This window comes from Dermochelys coriacea, chromosome 2 (genome assembly GCF_009764565.3).
Source record: "Dermochelys coriacea isolate rDerCor1 chromosome 2, rDerCor1.pri.v4, whole genome shotgun sequence".
Classification (NCBI taxonomy): Eukaryota; Metazoa; Chordata; order Testudines; family Dermochelyidae; genus Dermochelys; species Dermochelys coriacea.
The window spans coordinates 118014352-118033594 of NC_050069.1; the positions used below are offsets into that span (position 1 = coordinate 118014352).

General features: G+C 42.2%; 1 protein-coding gene across 1 annotated transcript in view; it reads left to right on the plus strand.

The window, feature by feature from the left end:
* The first annotated feature begins 1378 nt into the window (after positions 1 to 1378).
* The window catches only part of BLOC1S5 (biogenesis of lysosomal organelles complex 1 subunit 5), a 35177-nt gene continuing 17312 nt past the window's right edge, over positions 1379 to 19243 (plus strand). Inside the window, exons 1-4 of the mRNA XM_038391635.2 lie at positions 1379 to 3456; positions 5693 to 5775; positions 15370 to 15499; positions 17657 to 17715. Of these exons, the coding sequence (XP_038247563.1) occupies positions 3354 to 3456; positions 5693 to 5775; positions 15370 to 15499; positions 17657 to 17715 (375 nt within the window). The 5' untranslated portion in view covers positions 1379 to 3353. The remainder of the gene's footprint in view (positions 3457 to 5692; positions 5776 to 15369; positions 15500 to 17656; positions 17716 to 19243) is intronic.

Consider the following 19243-nt stretch of genomic DNA (forward strand, 5'->3'; position numbering starts at 1 on the left):
GAGCCCCAAAAAGGGTTCCCCCTCAGTACCAAGGAAAATAGTTTTACAACAAATACTTCCTGATCTCAAAAAGAATGGAGGATGGGAGCCCATCTTTGACTTAAGAAGGCTCAACACCATCATGCATAGGTTGAAGTTCAGGATGGCCCTGCTAACACCCATAATTCCCTGTCTGCATCCCAGGGGCTGGTTTGCCTATCTCAACCTTCAAGGATGGATGCCTAACTCTTGGGGTGGAGAGCTCACATGGATGGTCTACAGGCTCAGATTTTTGGACCACATGGTAAGTACAGATGCACATTGCTCTGCTAGACATCAGGGCAGTGGTCAGAGCTTGCAAGTCCTTTCTCCATCACATCCAGAGCTATCTGTCCACATAACAATGGACGATACACCACCCTGATTTATATCAACAAAGGAGGGAGGGAGAGGTGAGATTTTCCCCATTATGGCAAGGACAGTCACATTATGGGAATTGGTGCATCAGGCATCAGATTTCCCTCTCAGCAGTACCCTTACTTGACCTGCAGAAAAGCCTACTAGACAAACTGAGAAGGCTGTTCTTGAATGATGAGTTGGAGATCAAAGATTGGACCCTTCAGGATTTGTTTTCAGATTGGGGCCATCCTCTTGTGCCTATTCACAACTCACAAGTGTCAGGTTATCTATCTCTTGGTCGGGGAGCCCTCATCTATGCTTACCCACTAGTCTTAATGATTCCAAGAGTGCTTCCAAGAGTGCTGCACAAGATAACTGATATTGATAGCTCCAAAGAGGCCCAGGCAGTTCTGGTTCCTCAATATTCTGAACTTTTCAATGTGCCAGTCAAAAGACTTTGCTTCCACTTCCAGAACTGCTTTCATAGTGAGAAAGAAAGATCTTTCATCCAGATCTGAAGTCTTTTCATATCATGGCTTGGCAACTGGATGGATGTTAAACTTAGAGAAGTCCTGCTCATCTCCTATGTGAAATATTGTATTAACCAGTAGGAGAGATTCTTCAAGACGGACTTGCCTAGTGAAATGGACAAGGTTTTCTTGCTGGTGTCTCCAGAGGTCTTTGAATCCACAAGAAACTTCTGTGCTTGATATTTTGGAATACCTACTTGATTTGAAACATTACAATCTGTCGCTTAGCTCAGTCCGGGTTCATCTGACTGCTATTTCTGCACACCATCCTCCAGAGGTTGGACATTTTTTTCTCATCCAACTGTAGTAAGATTTTTGAAGGGTCTTATTGAAGTGTTACCCCCGATGAGAACTGATCTCTCCATGGGACCTCAATTTAGTATTTTCTGCTCTAATGGGTCCAACCTTTGGATGGATGGCAAAATGTTCATTATTACATTTGTATATGAAAATATCATTTTTAGTCTTCATTCCTTTAGCAATTCAGGCAATGATATGGTATTGTAAAAGGGGACATTAGGACTTATTATAAAGGGATGTACGTAAAAACCCTGTGAACCTCATATAGACAAGTAACCATATATCTTATATCCATTTTCATTCATTCACCATGCAGACAAAAAGTGAACAGAAGATTTATTTGAAAAAATATCGAAGTATGGATTTTGAAAATAGCTGATATTCAACCTTCTAGGCTGTCTTTCTAGTAAGCGAAGACAGAAAGGGACAGTCAGCAGAAAAATGGAAGCAAACAAATTCATTAAAGAAAAGAGGAGTAACAGGATAGGGGAGCTCAGTGCCATAGAGTTACAATAGTAGGGGTGTTTACTCTCCATGGCTCTGCAAAATCCTACATGGTGACACTAATTACCATCGCACCATTGAGAGCCGCTCGCCGAATGTACAGACCATGGACCATGCAACGCAGGAGACCTAGATTCTATTCCTGGCTTTGCCATTGGCCTGCTGGGTGAGTCACTTTGCCTCTCTGTACCTCAGTTTTCCTATGTGTAAAATAAAGGTAATGATACTGACCTCCACTGTAAAGCTCTTTGAGACCTACTGATGACAAGTGCTTTATAAGAAATAGGTTCTCTATGTATTGTCTTTCAACAACACACAAACATAAGAATACCTATCAGCTGATTTATCTACACTTCCTTTTACGGAGACAGGAAAAGCAGACACATTTCTGAGTACGTCTCAGAATAACTTCCTGAACCAGCACTCCTTCCTAAATAAGAGAAAATTCACCCAGTTGAATGGCACACCCATGGCACTATAGCACAAACCCAGTCAGCATGTTGCACAATATTAATTATTTTAGTTTCCTGACCTTCAGAAAGATGCATCAAAGTGCAAGGCTCAGAAGCTTTACACTTGTTTCCCTGAATCACGCTATCAAAAAGGTGATGAGCAGCCTTCTATCCCATTTCATATCTGATGAGAATTGTCCCATTTTTTCCTTTAAAAAAAAAAACAACCAACTACTCCTCTTACATATGATTTTACATTAAGGTATTTTCTTACAAGACTCCAGACTACTGCAACAGAGGCTATTTAAACGGCACAATACAAAAAACCCCTATATGTACTTTAAAAAAAACAAAACACAAACTTTGGCAGTGCCCGATTAAGGTCCATTTGTAATGCATAGGCGCCAGGCGGCGGAGTTAAGGTTGGTGGGGGGGGAAACCGTACTCTGAATTTCCTCATTTTGGTACCGTTTTCGGTGGCACTGTTTAAATTTCAAGCTGCACCCAGCTGTCGTACAGAAAACCCCCCTGGCCCTCGCTTGGTCTGTGAGCGCTGTACTGAGCGGGTGAGGGAGGATCCCCGCCGCCTGCAGGGAGCGAAGGAGTCTGGGGCGGGAAAGCCTCGCCAGGATGCGCAGCCGGGTCAGCAGGCCCGGTTCCTGCCGGGCTACAGGGCCTTGGGAGAGGCCGGCGGGGGCGGGGGCGGGGGCTGGCCCGGCGCTGCTGTGGCCCCGGCTGGGGCCAGAAGCCGCAGCTCAGGACCAAGGGCCGCCGCGGTGGGACGCAGCGAGGGCGGGGCCTACGCAAGAGCGTCCGGCTGAGCCACTGGGGCGCTGCCTCCGTCACGGTCGTGGGGGGCGCGTGCTCTCCACGCCTCCGCCGCATCTAACAGGGTGAGCGCGGCTGCAGCGCGAGTCGCTCGCCCCCTGACGAACTTCAAGCCCGAGAACGGTGGCCCGGGTTTAAATTCTGAGGCCAAAGTTCGGCGCAGCCCAGTGACGTTGTACCGAGGCGTTGGGAAAGGAGGCGGAAGCTAAGAACCAAAGCGGGCGGCCGGGAGCTCCGTGAAACCGCCGGGACGCCTCAGCGCGAGCGCCGCGCTCCCGCTGAGCCCTCAATCCGCGGCGCGCGCATGGGGTAAGCTCGGCGGCCGCCGCCCCGCTGCGGCCGGAGCTGGAAGTGCGGCAACATGAGCAGCGGCCCCGGCACCCCGGGGAAAGCTGCGGGATCCCCGCTCCCCGCCGGCCGGAAACGGGACTCGGGCAGGGCGGCGGCCCACCCTATTGTCAAGGGTAAGGAGGGGGCCTGGCCCCGCCCGCACTGAGACCTCCCGCTCCAACGGTCCCAGCCCCTCCCCCCGGCCCAGGGCGGAGCCGCCGCGCTCAGCCCCGCCGTCTCCCCCGGCCAGCGGGGCCGTCCGTGCCCCGCCCGCGCCCGCTGAGCGCCGCGCAACGGCCGCTGGGTGAGCGCGAGGGGCGGTGCCCGAGTGCCCCGGCCGCCCCCCGAGTAGCGCCTCGGACGCTGGCGGCGGGAGAGTCGCCCCCTCCCCTGTAGCCCCGTTCGCGCCTGGAGCTCGTGGCCCGAGGCGGCGAGAGGCTGAGAGCTCGGCAAGATCGGGGGGGGGGGGGGTTGGAGGTGTGCGGCTAAAGCGCATTACGGGGGGGACGAGCTGCACGACTTTAACAGCGCTCTATATGCTCAAGTTTCAAGCCAGAAAGCCAGTGCAAATCGCCTGCTGTTAGGCAGAGCTTCCCTTCGGGACAAGTCATTGCCTGACTTCTCAGTACAGCGTGTCTTGTACCTTCCTCTGCAAAAAGAAAAGGAGGACTTGTGGCACCTTAGAGACTAACACATTTATTAGAGCATAAGCTTTCGTGAGCTACAGCTCACTTCATCGGATGCAACTGAGCTGTAGCTCACGAAAGCTTATGCTCTAATAAATGTGTTAGTCTCTAAGGTGCCACAAGTCCTCCTTTTCTTTTTGCGAATACAGACTAACAGGGCTGCTACTCTGAAACCTCTTCCTCTGCATTAGCTCGTACTTGATTGGTGGCCATCTAGTCCTGTAGCCTGCCTCTGACAGCAGTGTAATCTGGGACGACAGTTTTTATTTTATTTTTTTATAACATTTGTTTTCTACCTCTTCCTCCGGGTGTCACTCTCCACTTCTGAGGTTGTCCTAGCAAGGGTAGCATGGTTAATCACTGCCTGGCATTGCTTTTCATTTCCTTTGTATCTTCTCAAAAAGAAAAGGAGTACTTGTGGCACCTTAGAGACTAACAAATTTATTAGAGCATAAGCTTTCGTGAGCTACAGCTCACTTCATCGGATGCAGTTTGTATCTTCTGCAGCTCAAATGCTAACAATTCATAGACCTGCTTCTTGCATAGTAGTAAAACCGCTGTGATGGATGGTCTGATCTGTGTCTGCTCTCACCTTCATGCCTTTTCTTGTATTGCTTCCACCACCTGAAATGACATCCTGTTTCTGTGTAGTAAAGCCAACGTTTTCACATTTAGGAGTCTAACTTTAAAGCCCTTAATAGTTGTCCTGATCTTCAGAGGAGCTGGACGCTCACATTTGCTTTGAGTAAGTCAATGGGAATTTTGGGAGCTCTGAAAATTGAGCCACTTATTTAGACCCCTAACTTTAAGCACCCATATCTTCAAAATGTTTGACTTAGGGATCCTTGCTCCTCTTGTTTAAATTTCTCCTTGGAAGCCACTTATTTTGTCTTCCTCTACCATGCTGTCCACTATTCTGATTTTTGTTCTGCTTCAATTTCTATATAAAAATATCTGAACTTACATGAGTTGTTCAGTGATACTATTTAGCATTTTTACCATACATTCTGTATTTGTTGCAAACTTTGTCCATCTTTTCCATTTTCTCAAACTTGAAATAATCTACTTATCTGTGGCAGGTAGGAAGTTTTTGTAGTTGAGTTCCATCAACTGCTGAATCTAAGCTTACATTTAAAAATATATATATTTTTAGGTATTATAGTTGTGAAGAAAACTTTCCAGACTAGTTCTAAACTGATCTAGTACTGTCTTCTAGTGTTGCGGCTGTGCTTTCACTGATGCTTACAGCTTTCCCAAACTGTGGCCAAGTGGAAACTGACAAGAATCAAGTTAGTTTCACTCTGCTCTGCTTCTTATAAGGAGCAGCGAAGGCAAATACTGCAACTGTCCTTTGGGGATGAGGCCTCCAATAGTGGGTGATAGGTGGGGGAATGGAGCCCCCGCATGCACCTTCAAAGGAGCCAGGAAGCTCTGGGATGGTGGAATATTCTTTTTTTGTGGCATTTGTTTTAAGATGGTGGGTTTGTTGAATTAGCCCGGAAGGCCATCTGATACTATCGTAGCATTAGTTGAAATCTTGTATTAGCTTGCTTGTCCTTTGGATAATGATGTCTTTTCACTTTTCCTCCTTTTGAAATACTCTATGCTTCACTGTGTTGTTTTTTTTCTTAGGATGGATTGTGTCTTTAGAACATTAAAACTTTGGATTTCATTACTCTTCTAGATATTGGAGAAATTAATTCCCGACTGCTGGATCACAGGCCAGTTATTCAAGGAGAAATACGTTACTTTATTAAGGAATTTGAAGTAAGTATTTGTTTTAAAAGAGAAGATCTAGTATAATTATGAAACTTCATTTAACATGCTTTTATATTACCAGTGGCCTGTTTTATTTATTTATTTACACACACACACGCTGAGATTTGAAACAGTTTTAGCACCTTCTTAGAGAATCTTGTTTGACGTGCATTTCCTGCTCGGAATAGATGTATACTACTTCTTGGAGTGATGTCCCTATGGGTGCACCACTTTTAGGTACAGCAGCACCCCTTGCACCTGGGATCAGCGATCTTCATCAGCAGTGCCTGTCGAACTGCACATGCACATCTCCCTGCTTTCTCACTGTGAGCAGGACGTATACAGAGAGCTGGGATGGAATCCACAGCCGAGCGCACTTTTCCTGTTCCCTCAATAAATAGTGCCTTATCTGTTAGTTGTAGCATAGTTAGTATTTTCTTCTCGTTCTCCTTTCTTCTCTCTTAAAAAGAAAATTTGTTTGTTTGTTTGTTAACTTTACCTTTACAATTATTTCACAGCTTAGTTTTTTCTTTCCCCCGCTTCGTGCCCTTCCAGACAGAGAAGCTATTTTTCCCTCACCCTTATGCTCGGATCCCCTGGGTTTAAGAGGTACATTTCTTGTGGGCCACCTTGCTGTAATGGATGGCTACTCACAGTATATTCACTGTCTGGGAGAAGGACACGTCCCACAAAAGTGTTCCCACTGCCATGGCCTGACAGCCAGAGCCAGAAAAGATCGGGATGTTGGGTTAAAATTTCTCCTCATGGGGAAATCATTATGACCTGCATCGGACCTGAGCCTGGACTCTCCTCTTGTGAGGCCCTCACACTCTGCCAGGTTGTCTCCCAATTCTCATTCCCCACATCCCTTGAAGAGCAAGTCCTTTCTTTCTCACTAGGACTAAAAAAAACGGACTCCCTCCTCAGACTTTGAGGCACAGCCCATCAAAATGTAATTCCCTGCAAGGTCAGTTGCCTTAGCATCAGGAGGACAGGAGACATAGCTCCAAGACCTGTCCAAGTACCGCCAGTAGTGATACGAAGAAATTGTCCAACGACCCTTACTGGGCAGACCTACGGTCCTCAGCCCTGTTTCTCAGCTCTGGCCGACTTCAGGAGCTATGGCACTGCCAAAACTGCAGCACTGGCATCCTTTTCGACACCGGACAATTCCTCAGCACCGGCCACATTGGTGCCGACCAAGTCTCTTGTTCCATCTACTGTATTTGTTGCTATATAAAGAACAAAATAACTTACATTTGCAGGTGTCTGGAAAATTAAAAGTGTATTAGAGGGTATTCTAGGTGAAGTACAAATATTTTATATATTTGGAAATGTACTCTGGCACTTATCACCAATGCATCTTGGTCACATATCAATACAAGCAATCAATTAAAAATGAACAAAATATAACAACTGCTTGTTTACAAACACTCACTTTCACTGTTATTACAAAGGTCTCTCAAAAGCTTTGGCTGGAGTACAGTGCAGTAATCTAGTTTAATGTTACAAAGTCACTGATGTGGATGAATCATCAGAGGAATGGTTGCAGCCTCCTGGTTGGCTGTAGATGGAAGGCTCTGTATTGCAGCAAATATCTGAGATATCAGGAGAGCAGTGGATCCATACTGACTCTGAATGCTGTAAATGAAGAACTTTTTTTAAGATCCAGAAAGTGTGTAGCAAATATATACAGTACTATCATGTTTATCTGAAACTGTCCTGGGAGACATCTGAAACTTTTGGATAACTGGGCATTCAGATAAATAGAAGTACTACACCAGACCCTCGCTAGAACATGCATCTATATAGCACAAATTCGCATATAACGTGGTCGTGGCCATGGATTTCAAATTTAATTACTTTAATTGGAATTCATTTTAACACGGTCCCTGCGTTAACGTGGTACTGCACATGGATCCCAAATCCCACGTTCTAGTGAGGGTCCAGTGTATTTTGAGCTGGGTTCTAGCTGTAGGCTGGGAGGCAGTAAACTGCTGGGAATGACAGCCTGAAAAATCACTTGGGCTTTGCTTTACTGTCAGTGATGACTGCAACATCAGTGACATCCCCACTGCACTTTTTACTCGGAAGGGCCATGACCCGGGCTGCAAGGCTCTGTGATGGAAGAGGAACACTGACTGGAGATGCAGCTGTGGATACAGCTGGTTTCAGGGGCTGTGCTTTGAACTGCACACAGTTTTTTGTCATGGAACCACTTTGTGAGTGGATACATTGTTATACTGGTGTAGCATGAATTACACATCATGTTTTCTTTAAACAGAAGGATATGTATATTCTTAAGAATGTATTGTTTGTGATTGATAGTGATACATGGAGGACACGTGGATTCGGATAACTAGGCTTTTCGGATAAAGGGAATTCAGGTAACTGAGAGTGTAGTGTAGCTGTTTGAAAAATGTGATTAGTTCTTCTTTCTCTTCCATCATCCCCCCTCCCCCAAAAAAAAAAAAAGTTTTGAGAGAGTTGGTGAGTAAATCAGTGAGTTTTCCTTGATAGTTTGTGCTCACAACTCCCAAACAAACTTAAAGTAATCAAATATTGTTTGGCAGATAAAGGGCTATTCTCTTAATGTGTGTATCTACTTATATGTGCTGATTAGATCCACCTAGTTATTCATTTGGTGTAATGGCTATTTAAAAATATCTTTGCACTGGAGTGTGCTATAGTTAACCTATGCATAACCCATCATGCTGTTGTCTTACTGGATCTCAAGCTAAGCACGGTCTGACTGGGTCATTAGTTCAATGGGAGAGACATCAGTGAATGTATTGCTAGATAAGATGCAGTATACAACAACCTTAATTCATAGCATAATTTTGTAGGGATCATTATGAGAACTGAGGTGTTGAGCCTTAAAAATTACATGAGCATTTGTGGATATAAGTGCTACAGGATCTTTCAATATTGATGAAGGTGTTAGCCCAAGTATCCTGGCAGAAGTCCAACCGGGTTAACTGCTTCTGTACACATATTAAACTTACCCTGCAGTTTTCAAAGAGTGCAGTATTTTTTACTTCCAATCCTGTTCTGTTGTATAGGTGCTGGTGATTGTTTTTAAACAGCTATTAGTTTCATTGGTGGGTGACATTATCTTGGTTATACTAAGACTTATTTTGCAAATGGATCTTTGTGGGAGGACCTCTGCATCTGTTGGGGCTATGTGCCTGTGTGGAGCCCCGTTGGCATCAGTGGAGCTCTCCATGAGTGCAGGGGTCTCTCTGTATGGAGCAGTTTGCAGGTTCAGTGCATGAATATATTTATGAATCTTTCATCATGAAGGATTCCTGACATGCTTTACAGATGTATTGTGTGCGGAAACTGGTACAGAGCCTGCCTGCATTATGACATTCTAACCAGTGCTTTTAGTAATAATTTGACTGGCCATCAAATTTATCTGCATTTTAAAAAAGAAAATGTGTTGAAGTAGTTTAGTTGTTTAGTGTTCTATAATGGAAATTTACTTTCTACGGATTGTTATATTTAAAAACAAATCCAGCCTCAATGTATTGTATGTATATTTATTTGCTTTATGGATGTCCACAATATGATTAACTTCTTGCAGAATATTCAGTTGTTGACCTTTTATATTTTACAAAAGGTAAGAGAACAGTTAAAGAATGATGAATTGTATCCAAATGACTAAGAACAAGGTTGATATATTGGTGAAGGAGAAAATTTTAGACAAGCTCAATTTTGAATGAGTGAAAAATAATTGCCACAAGATGGCAGCAAAATTTAAGAAAAGTGAATAGTATTCTGTATTTCTAAAAGATTAATTCTAAGAATAATTGTTTTCACATACATTTACATTTTGAAGGAAAAGAGTATGGCATTGAAAGCTTAAGATCAACATCTGATTAGGCTGATATAATATGCAGACTTTCTTCAATATTTTTGCTCAATTTTTCTTTTTACAAACATTGTTTAATACAATAATGAGGTTGTCAGGCTGTCTATAGAGTAGCTCACAAGCGTAAGTGCCACCCGCAGGGGAGACTGTCAAGGATCAGGGCACAAACCCCAAACTGGTTGTGTATGTTCTATAATTAGATTTCTCCAACCAGTTAACAAGTGTGAACTCCTCATGCACTATAACAGCCTTAACATGGAGTCACAGACAGTCCCCTTTGGCAGTCCAGTCTATCTTGTCACCCACGCAAGCCCGCCTTTGTGATAGATGATCAAAAATCCCAACAATATTAATGTTACTTCCTGTCCCAAAGGACCAGTCACTTGTCCCAGGTCAACTGAACTTCAGATCTCAAATCAAAGGCAAGGTTTGTAGACAACCCTATAATATTAACTAAAGATGTATTGAAAAATAAATGAGTTATTTTACTCCTGGGGTAATTCTACACCAAAAAATGAAAAATTCTGTGCACGATATTTTAAAATTCTGCAAATTTCATTTGTCAAAATAACACTACGTAATCATGCCAGTTTAATTATTCTGGTAATTTATTTCAGAATATCTGTCGGCAAGTATGTCTGTAATAATACAGAGATGCACACAAATTCTACCAGGAGTGGAGAATTAAAACAAACCCCTATGACAACTCAGTTCCTGTTTCTCTACCCCCCGCCCCTCCAAGTCCAGCGGGGGGACCAGACACCAACACCTCCTTCTCCCCAGAGCCCAGCCTTGCCCCCCCCCCCAGATACTTGCACGCACACACCTAGAGCCCAGCTGCAGGGCTTCCCCTTGTCCAGATACCTGCATTCCTTTCCTCCCCCCCCCCCCCCCCGAGCCCTGGGATCCAGAGGCAGAAACAGCCTGAAACTTGGTCCCAGGCTTGTGTGGAGTTTCCTGCGCACCACCATCTCCTTCCCTCAGGACGTACGAACTGCAGCTGCCAGGAACCCTCTAGCTCTCTCCCCTGGCAGTGTCTTCTATGTGTGAGCTGGACTCTGCCGGGTCCAGCGGCTGTTAGTGGTGGCCAGCAGCACTGCAGCCCATTTCCGTGGGGGAAAGGAAATTCTGTGCGCACAACATTTTCTGCAAAATCCTGCATTGTGCAGTGGTGCAGAATTCCTGCAGGAGTATTATTTAAACAGTTGAAGCAGGTAAACATACACACAAATGAGATACAGTCTTAGGTTCTAAAGGGCAACAGTAGGTGCTATAATATGCAAGCTCTGTATGTCCTTTAGGGCTAACCCAAGCCAAGCAGCTTGGGGATCCCTTTCTTATATTTAAAAATATTACCCTCTCCAAATTCTTAGCAGTACAGGGATGAAAAATTATCTCCTTCCCATAGACCTCAAACTGATGTGACTGGGGTTTATGCACATCTCCACTTCCTGGGGCGGGCGGGTGGGGGAAGGGTGGCAAATCAATCCTTTTTTTTGGGGGGGGGGTCACTGATGTTCCACAATACCTTGTCTGATGTCTATTGGCCTTCTTTTGTCAGGGAGGAGATGATACCACTTGTGATTAAACAAGTATTTCATACTTGGTAATGCTTCTCCCCTGACTGTGTGGTTTTACAGTTTTTGCAAACTTTTATAGTTACAAAGCAAACATGGAAATATTACCTTATAACATAGGATACAGATATTATAAGTAAGATTAATATATGCAGCATCCTACAAGCATTTCATAAAGTCTAAACAGGTTCTTATAACTCTAATATCTATTTTAGAATACTAAAACAAATGCGAGGCAGACTGGTTTCCAGCTATGCCTTTGTCAATGTTCAGTGAAACTGAGGGGCCTTGGCACAAGCTGGCACCTGGTCTGCCAGCATCTTTTATAACTTTTATAACTTAACTTTTATACTCTTAAATTCTAATAGAAAAAGTAGCTATAAATCTAAACACGCAGGATGCAGATCTGATGGGGAAAAACAAGGTGCCATTTTTTAGTTACATTTTAAGTGGATTTGTCTCCATGCTAGTTTGACAAGACAAATCTAGAAATTTATATCCATTTTTCCTGCCAGGAGAAGCCCACTTTGCTCCATACACACATTTTAAAATTGCTTTTCACCAAAGTTAATTAATAACTGTTGTCTCTAATACATAAATGTCCTGTGTAGCTCTTCAGAGGATTTATCCCTTCAATTTAAGTTAGGGACTACAAGGATAGGATGGATTTTCCAGCCTTAGGGTTTGGTCAGAAGCAGAGTAAATTAACATAGCTGTCAGATTACATCTAAGGTTTAATTGTGCTAATTTCAAGTATCCTTAAATTCTTGCTGGAAAGCTGATTTTCCGTCACTCTTATCCTTCTAGTAAGAACCACCCTTTCTTTTATCAAAGCAAAGGATAGTTTACACTTTCACTTTTACTTAGGCTATGTTTACACTAGCTCTTTTGTTGGTATAAATTATGTCGCTCAGGTGTAAAACAACCACAACCCTGAGTGACCTAAATTTTTGCCAGCATAAGCACCGGTGTGGACAATGCTGTATCGGTAGGAGATGCTTTTCCGCTGACATAGCTACTGCTGCTCATTGAGGTAGTTTAAGTATGTCAGCGGGAGAGCTCTCTCTCTCTCTCATCAGCATAGAGTGGCTACATGAGTGAGTTTACAGCTGCTCAAACTTAGTTTAGAGCTTCTCCTCAAAAGCTGACACTTATCTCTAGTTTTGCGGAGTCTAGTACTTCAGGTGTGAGGGGTGTTTTCTTTAAGTGATAAACTAGCATACATTAAATAGTGACCTTTGGTGAGAACACTAACATCCCTCACTGATAAGAGCTTCATATTTGGAGGGATTGTAATCTGTTGACTATTGGACTAAGGATCAGGAAATCTGGTTTCTATTCTATTCTACACACAGATGGAATACAAGCTGTCAGGAACAATATCCATGATGATGCCACAGCACAACTGTTTGCTGAGCCCTGTGACTTTATCCTCAAGCTCAATTATTTCAAATTTGGTGACAATTCCAGACTAGTGGCACCGCTATGGGCACCTGCATGGCCCCACAATATGCCAATGTTTTATGGCTGACCTGGAACAACACTTCTTCAGCAATCGTCCACTCACACCCCTTCTCTGCCTACGCTGCACTGATGACATCTTCATCATCTGGACCCATGGGAAGGAAACCCTGAAAGAATTCCACCACGATTTCAACAGCTTCCACCCCACCATCAACCTCAGCCTGGACCAGTCTACATGGGAGGTCCACTTTCTAGACACCATGGTGCAAATAAGTGATGGTCACGTTAACACCACACAAAACCGAAAACCCACGGACCGCTATGCCTACCTTCATGCCTCCAGCTTCCATCCCAGACACACCACACGATCCATTGTCTACAGCCAAGCACTGAGGTACACCCGCATTTGCTCCAACCCCTCAGATAGAGACCAACACCTACAAGATCTTCACCAAGCATTCTCAAAACTACGATACCCGCATGAGGAAATAAGGAAACAGAGCCAGACGTGTACCCAGAAGCCTTTTGCTGTGAGACAAACCCAAGAAAGAAACCAACAGAACTCCACTGGCCATCACATACAGTCCTCTGCTAAAACCTCTCCAACGTATCATCAGTGATCTACAACCCATCCTGGACAATGATCACTCACTTTCACAGGCCTTGGGAGGCAGACCAGTCCTCGCCCACAGTCATCCTGCCAACCTGAGGCATATTCTCACCAGCAACAACACACCGCATCATAGTAACTCTAACTCAGGAACCAATCGATGCAACAAACCTCGATGCCAACTCTGCCCACATATCTATACCAGTGATACCATCACAGTACCTAATCAGATCAGCTACACCATCACCGGTTCATTCATCTGCACGTCCACAAATGTAATATGCGCCATCATGTGCCAGCAATGCCTCTCTGCTATGTACATCGGCCAAACTGGACAGTCCCTATATAAAAGGATAAATGGACACAAATCAGATATTGGGAATGGCAGTATACAAAAACGTGTAGGAGAACACTTCAATCTCCCTGGACGCACAATAGCAGATTTAAAGGTAGCCATCCTGCAGCAAAAAAACTTCAGGACCAGACTTCAAAGAGAAACTGCTGAGCTTCAGTTCATTTGCAAATTTGACACCATCAGCTCAGGATTAAACAAAGACTGTGAATGGCTAGCCAACTACAAAAGCAGTTTCTTCTCTCTTGGTGTTCACACCTCAACTGCTAGAAGAGGGCCTCATCCTCCCTGATTGAGCTAACCTCGTTATCCCTAGCCCAATTCTTGCTTGCATATTTATACCTGCCTCTGGAAATTTCCACTACATGCACCTGACGAAGTGGGTATTCACCCACGAAAGCTTATGCTCCAATACGTCTTTTAGTCTATAAGGTGCCACAGGACTCTTTGCTGGTTTCTATTTGTGACTCTTAGAGCAAGTCATGTAACCTGTCTGCATTTCTGCTTCCCCAACTTTAAAGTGGGAATAATGATGCTTAACCACAGCTATGAAGTATTATGTAAGAGTATTATTAGTTACTGTATAATACGTCATTGTATAGGCGGGTGATTGGCTAATTACAATACAGGAATGGTTACTTGCAGCTCTACCTGCCAAAATGTAAAGACCAACCCAGAACAAAATCCAGGATAACTTTATGTATTTTTGGTTTCTTGGGATAGTCCTGTCTTGCGGATCAAGCATAATTAAAAAGAGCAAAAAGCCATTGGAAACACAAGGTGATAGAGTGCTTTGTTTCCAGAAGCTTTATTTTAAAAAGCCTAAGCAGTAGAGCCTAGGCCCCTCCACTAGCACTGGGTTTGCTGATCAGCAATGAGTTCAGAAGGGATGCTACCTGTTTAGTTATTAGCATTACATTATCCTTTAGTTTTGATTTCATCACTATACTTCCATGTAAAAATCTTATTTGCCTTTATTTTGGCCCTGGATCTTTGTCAGTTCGTGTATGCTGCCAGTATTATCACATTGCTGAACTAAAAGTGAAAGCTATCAAAAGGTAGAACTATTATAATTTAATTGTTCTGTAATCTTTTATTAATCAAATCCATAAGGGTGTGATGATTTCAGTTCTTGTGGCCTTATCTTGTCATACCCAACTCTTATTATAAATCTCAGATATCTAAATTACTATGTTTTCTCAATCCATCGTATGTTATGTTCTAAATAACTTCAACATTTTTCACAGAGAACAGCCGTGTTGCTACATTGCACAAGAAAGAAGGAGACTTTCATGTTTGTTAATAAAGCTTGTTTCATCTGTAATATAACAGTGATAAATAAGCAGATGTGATTTTTAAGGGGCAGTGATCTCTTCCATTCACTGGGATGAACTGTGATCAACTTAATAGTTTAACTTGGGAACCACATTATACCTGCAAAATGGATTTTCATATTAACCCATGATTGCCCCTTAATTATCCATTTGGTTCCTGTTTGTTTTGTATGTATCACAGTAAAGCTAATGTGGTCTCCAGCTGTTGTTTACTCCCAGTAGATAAAATGTTTGAGACATATTATAGCTATTTAAGAACTGTGTGATATGTTGTTACAAACCTTAAAAAGTCCCATTAGAGCTAAATAATTACAGATAGATACGAGTACAGTATCGGCTAATGAAAACATATGTAACACATGAAGAACTTTCTTTTTTCACTTTCCTAACAGGAAAAACGTGGCCTCCGAGAAGTGAGAGTTCTTGAAAACCTAAATATCATGATCTATGAGACAAATGACCAAATTCTCCCTAAATGTGAGCAGGTGATGCATGACGATCTGAATGAAGCGTTGAAGAGATGTAAGCAAGAAGCTATTGGTTTTTTTGTGATGCAGTATTTTAAAAGGAATAATTTAAAATAATTTGAACTCAAAATATGATCCTTGCTAAAATTGCTATCGTATAATAAGTCTTATACATCCAAATGTTTAATTCTCAGCTCTGTGCAACTTTAAAAAAAGGCTGACAGAATATGTATTTCTGCTCTAATTTGGCCTTATCCAGTTCCTGTTAATGTTACTTTATAGCCTTTCGATTGACTTAAGTGGGAGTTTTCAGATCCTAAAGGTGCAGCCCAACTTACTATGTAAATGACAGGCAGTGTTGCCTGGTAGCTAGAACACTGGACTGGAACTTCAGTGCTGTGAGTTCAATTCCAGGCTCTGACATCCTGTGGGATGATCACAGGAAGTTACTTCACTTTTTTGTGGCTCATTTTTTCAATCTTTAAAATTGAGATAATGATCTCCTTTGTAAAACAGCACTATGTGTGTATGGTTATTTAAAAAAAAAAAAAAAAAAAAAAACTTGGAGCACTTTTCATCTATCGATCTCAAGGTGTGCTTTTACAAAGGAGATCATTATCTCAATTTTAAAGATTGAGAAATGGAGGTTCAGAGAGATGAAGTGACTTTCCCATGGTAACCCCACAGGCTAATGTTAGACCCTGGAATTGAACCCAGGGCAGTCCTCCAGTATTCTATCTCCCAAAGCTACAGCGTCTTCCATTTGTACAGTAAGTTTGGCTGCATTTTTAAGGTCTGAAAACTCGCACTGAAGTCAATGGAAGGGCTTTAAAGTAACATTAACAGGAATTGGATAGGGCCAAAATGGAGCAAAAATGCACTTTCTGTTTGCAACTTGTTTAAGTTGCATATTGATGTGCGCGCGCGCTCTCTCTCTCTGTGTGTGTGTATATATAGTCAACTAATTATGACAGAAGATCATTCTTGTATGTGGATACAGTGCTAGTTTGATCGTTATAACCAATTATATCTTTTTATGGTGTACACTTTATGAAATATGCTCTCTTCTAAGGTCTGTATTTTTCTGGCTTTGTCAGTGCCTCTGTAATTTTATACTTCCATTTTAGCCAGCAGCACAGCCTTTCTTAGACACAAATTGGGATTAGGTAATTAACTACAAAATTCAATCTAGCTGTAAAATTATGTAGTTTATATAAGTCAATAATATTTCACTTTGTTATAATCAACTTGTAATGTGTATAAGCACGGTCTCTGGCATACATTGAGTAGTACACAGAAGGAGTTATTAGACATGTGTAGTAAAGATTGTAGAAAAATATTTAGACTTTGCATACTCCTCCTCCTCAAAGAATGCAGTCATGTAAGTAAAGCCTGTATCCAAATATATGCACACTAGGGGGCATAGCAACCTTGAAATGGCAATTACCTGACTTTTGAGTGCTTAGCTGTACAGTCTATTCCACTATATGGCAGTACTGTTGCTTTAATGATTATAAGAATAAATAAGTGACTGATATAAATATTACAGGAAACTAAGTTTTTGTGTTCTTGAATGCAAGACACCCGTTGAGGGAAAAATGAGTCTGTTCCATTGTGCACAGCATGTATAGAATATGATGTCAAACAAGTCTGAAACTGGCTAAAAATACAGTTACCACTGTTGCTAACACATTTCCATAGAGCTAGCATGACAATGTAGAGGAGACTAGCTCCAATTTAAAAATGTTCTCCTTGTATAATTTTTTACTAAATCAATTATATTTGGAAAAAAATAAGTAACAAAGAAACAACCAAAACTTATTGTTCACCCCATCAAGTTCTAGTTATTGGTTTACAAGACATTTTTAGATCTTTTCTGCAGTGCTGAGTAGTGCACGGTAACTTGTCAGCAATATTATGGAGTATGGGTACAGGAGGACTTGGCTGCCTTTCCTGTTTGGTTTCTGGAAAGCACACTGTGCAACGTAGTGCTTTATGTCCACATAGTTAGCATTGTAGAGTGCTTCCTACAAATACAGGCAAAACTTTTCAATGCAAAGGTAAGTGATCCCCATGAGTAAAAGCCACAGTCTTCCTGTGCACAGTAATAGTCTCCCAGTAGCCTCATGGATTTTAAGCCTCTCTCAGTCAGGCTTTTTTTTTTTTTTGAGCTAGGGTAGCTGATTAATAGACTGCAATTTGTTTGTTTCAGTGCAAGCAGCCAACCATAGGATCCTCAGACTCCAGCAGAGGGAGCAGGAAGAAAGAAAGGTAAAGAAAGATGGGTGGATTTATAATGAAATCTAAATATACGACTCTCAAACTCATCCACAGCAAATCTGCTTGCTAACTAAAAATTCTTCAGTAAAACATGATTTAGGAATACATTTTAACTGTCATTTACTAAAAATGCAACTTCCTTTGGAATGACTTCTGCAGATGTAAGAAGGAGCTGAGTAAAGCAGCCAGCAGTCTGTGTTATAGGAGCAAAAGACTAATAGAGCCACCGGTTCCTCCCTCACCCTCCAAATGTATGGAAATGTCTTAAAAATTTCCTTTTGAATATTTTCCCCCTCTTTGCTCGGAGTGTGGTATTTGTGTCATATGGGAGAAATTTAAAAAAAAACAAAAAACTTTATTTTCTGTGGAACAAAAAACACTCACGAATCTACCAGAATGGAAATGTAAAGCTTTCCTGGTTAGCTGAAAACATTGAGTATGTTATTGCTTGTTGAAAAGGAAGCATTTCATGCTTGTGCACTGGTTATTTAATGAAAGGCCATATTATAGGAATATGTGAATCATTGGAATCCCTCAATGGGCTGCACGTTGCTTGTTTGAATTACATCTACTCTAAACCTCAAATTTGGAAAATTGTACAACAAATTAGTTTCCTGTGGTGGTACTGCATTTTCCCATTTCACCTTTCATGATTGTATTTCAAAATGGTACTTCATAATTATGTGGAGATGCAGAAAATGCCAGAGCTGCCATTCTGGCCTAGTCACATGAACTAAGATGTGCAGTTGTGTGTATCGGCAGGTGTTCAGATTTTTCCTTGCAATATGTCATGCTTTTCATGATCAGCAGAGATGGCAAACCAGTGCTAGCAGAGTACTAGCACTGTGTGAATAGTATCATGTCATGGGCCCTGCCAACATTTAGATTCATTGTACCTAACACTGAAATGTAGATAGGAAACTAGATGAACCTACTGCCTCTTGTAGTTCTGCTATTTTCTGAAGTGAAATTGAAAAAGGTGGCTTGCTCTGTTTCAGAATGTTCATATTACTATATCTTCCCACTCAAGCATCAGGTTTATAGGTGGAGAACTAATCACAGCTACAGTTAAGGTTGTGTGCATGTTTCTGTTAAGGTGTGGTAAAACTTTAACTTCCTGGGTTGAAACTTCCCAAGTCTGGTCACTATCAGGGAGGGTGATTTTTATTTATTTAATTTGATTTGAATGAAATGATTCAGCCACTTGAGAGAGAGAGAGAGAGAGAGAGAGGGGGGCGAATGGGACAAAATGCTTTCCCTTATTGCATGGGGTTTTTTTTTTGTTTGTTTTAAAAAACAAACTGTTTTGGCTTTTTTCTATCATGCTAATGTCAAAATGGCTGGTGTTAGCATATTAAAGTAGTTGGGGAAATACTTCTCATTGAAGAGGGAAGTGCACTTTGAGTGTTCCAATGAAAACTGATCTTGTGTTTGTGGTATTAGAGTTTGAAAACACTCTCTCCACTTGTACAATTCCACTTAGCTACTATTATGAAACTTCTAAATGAAGGAGTGCTTG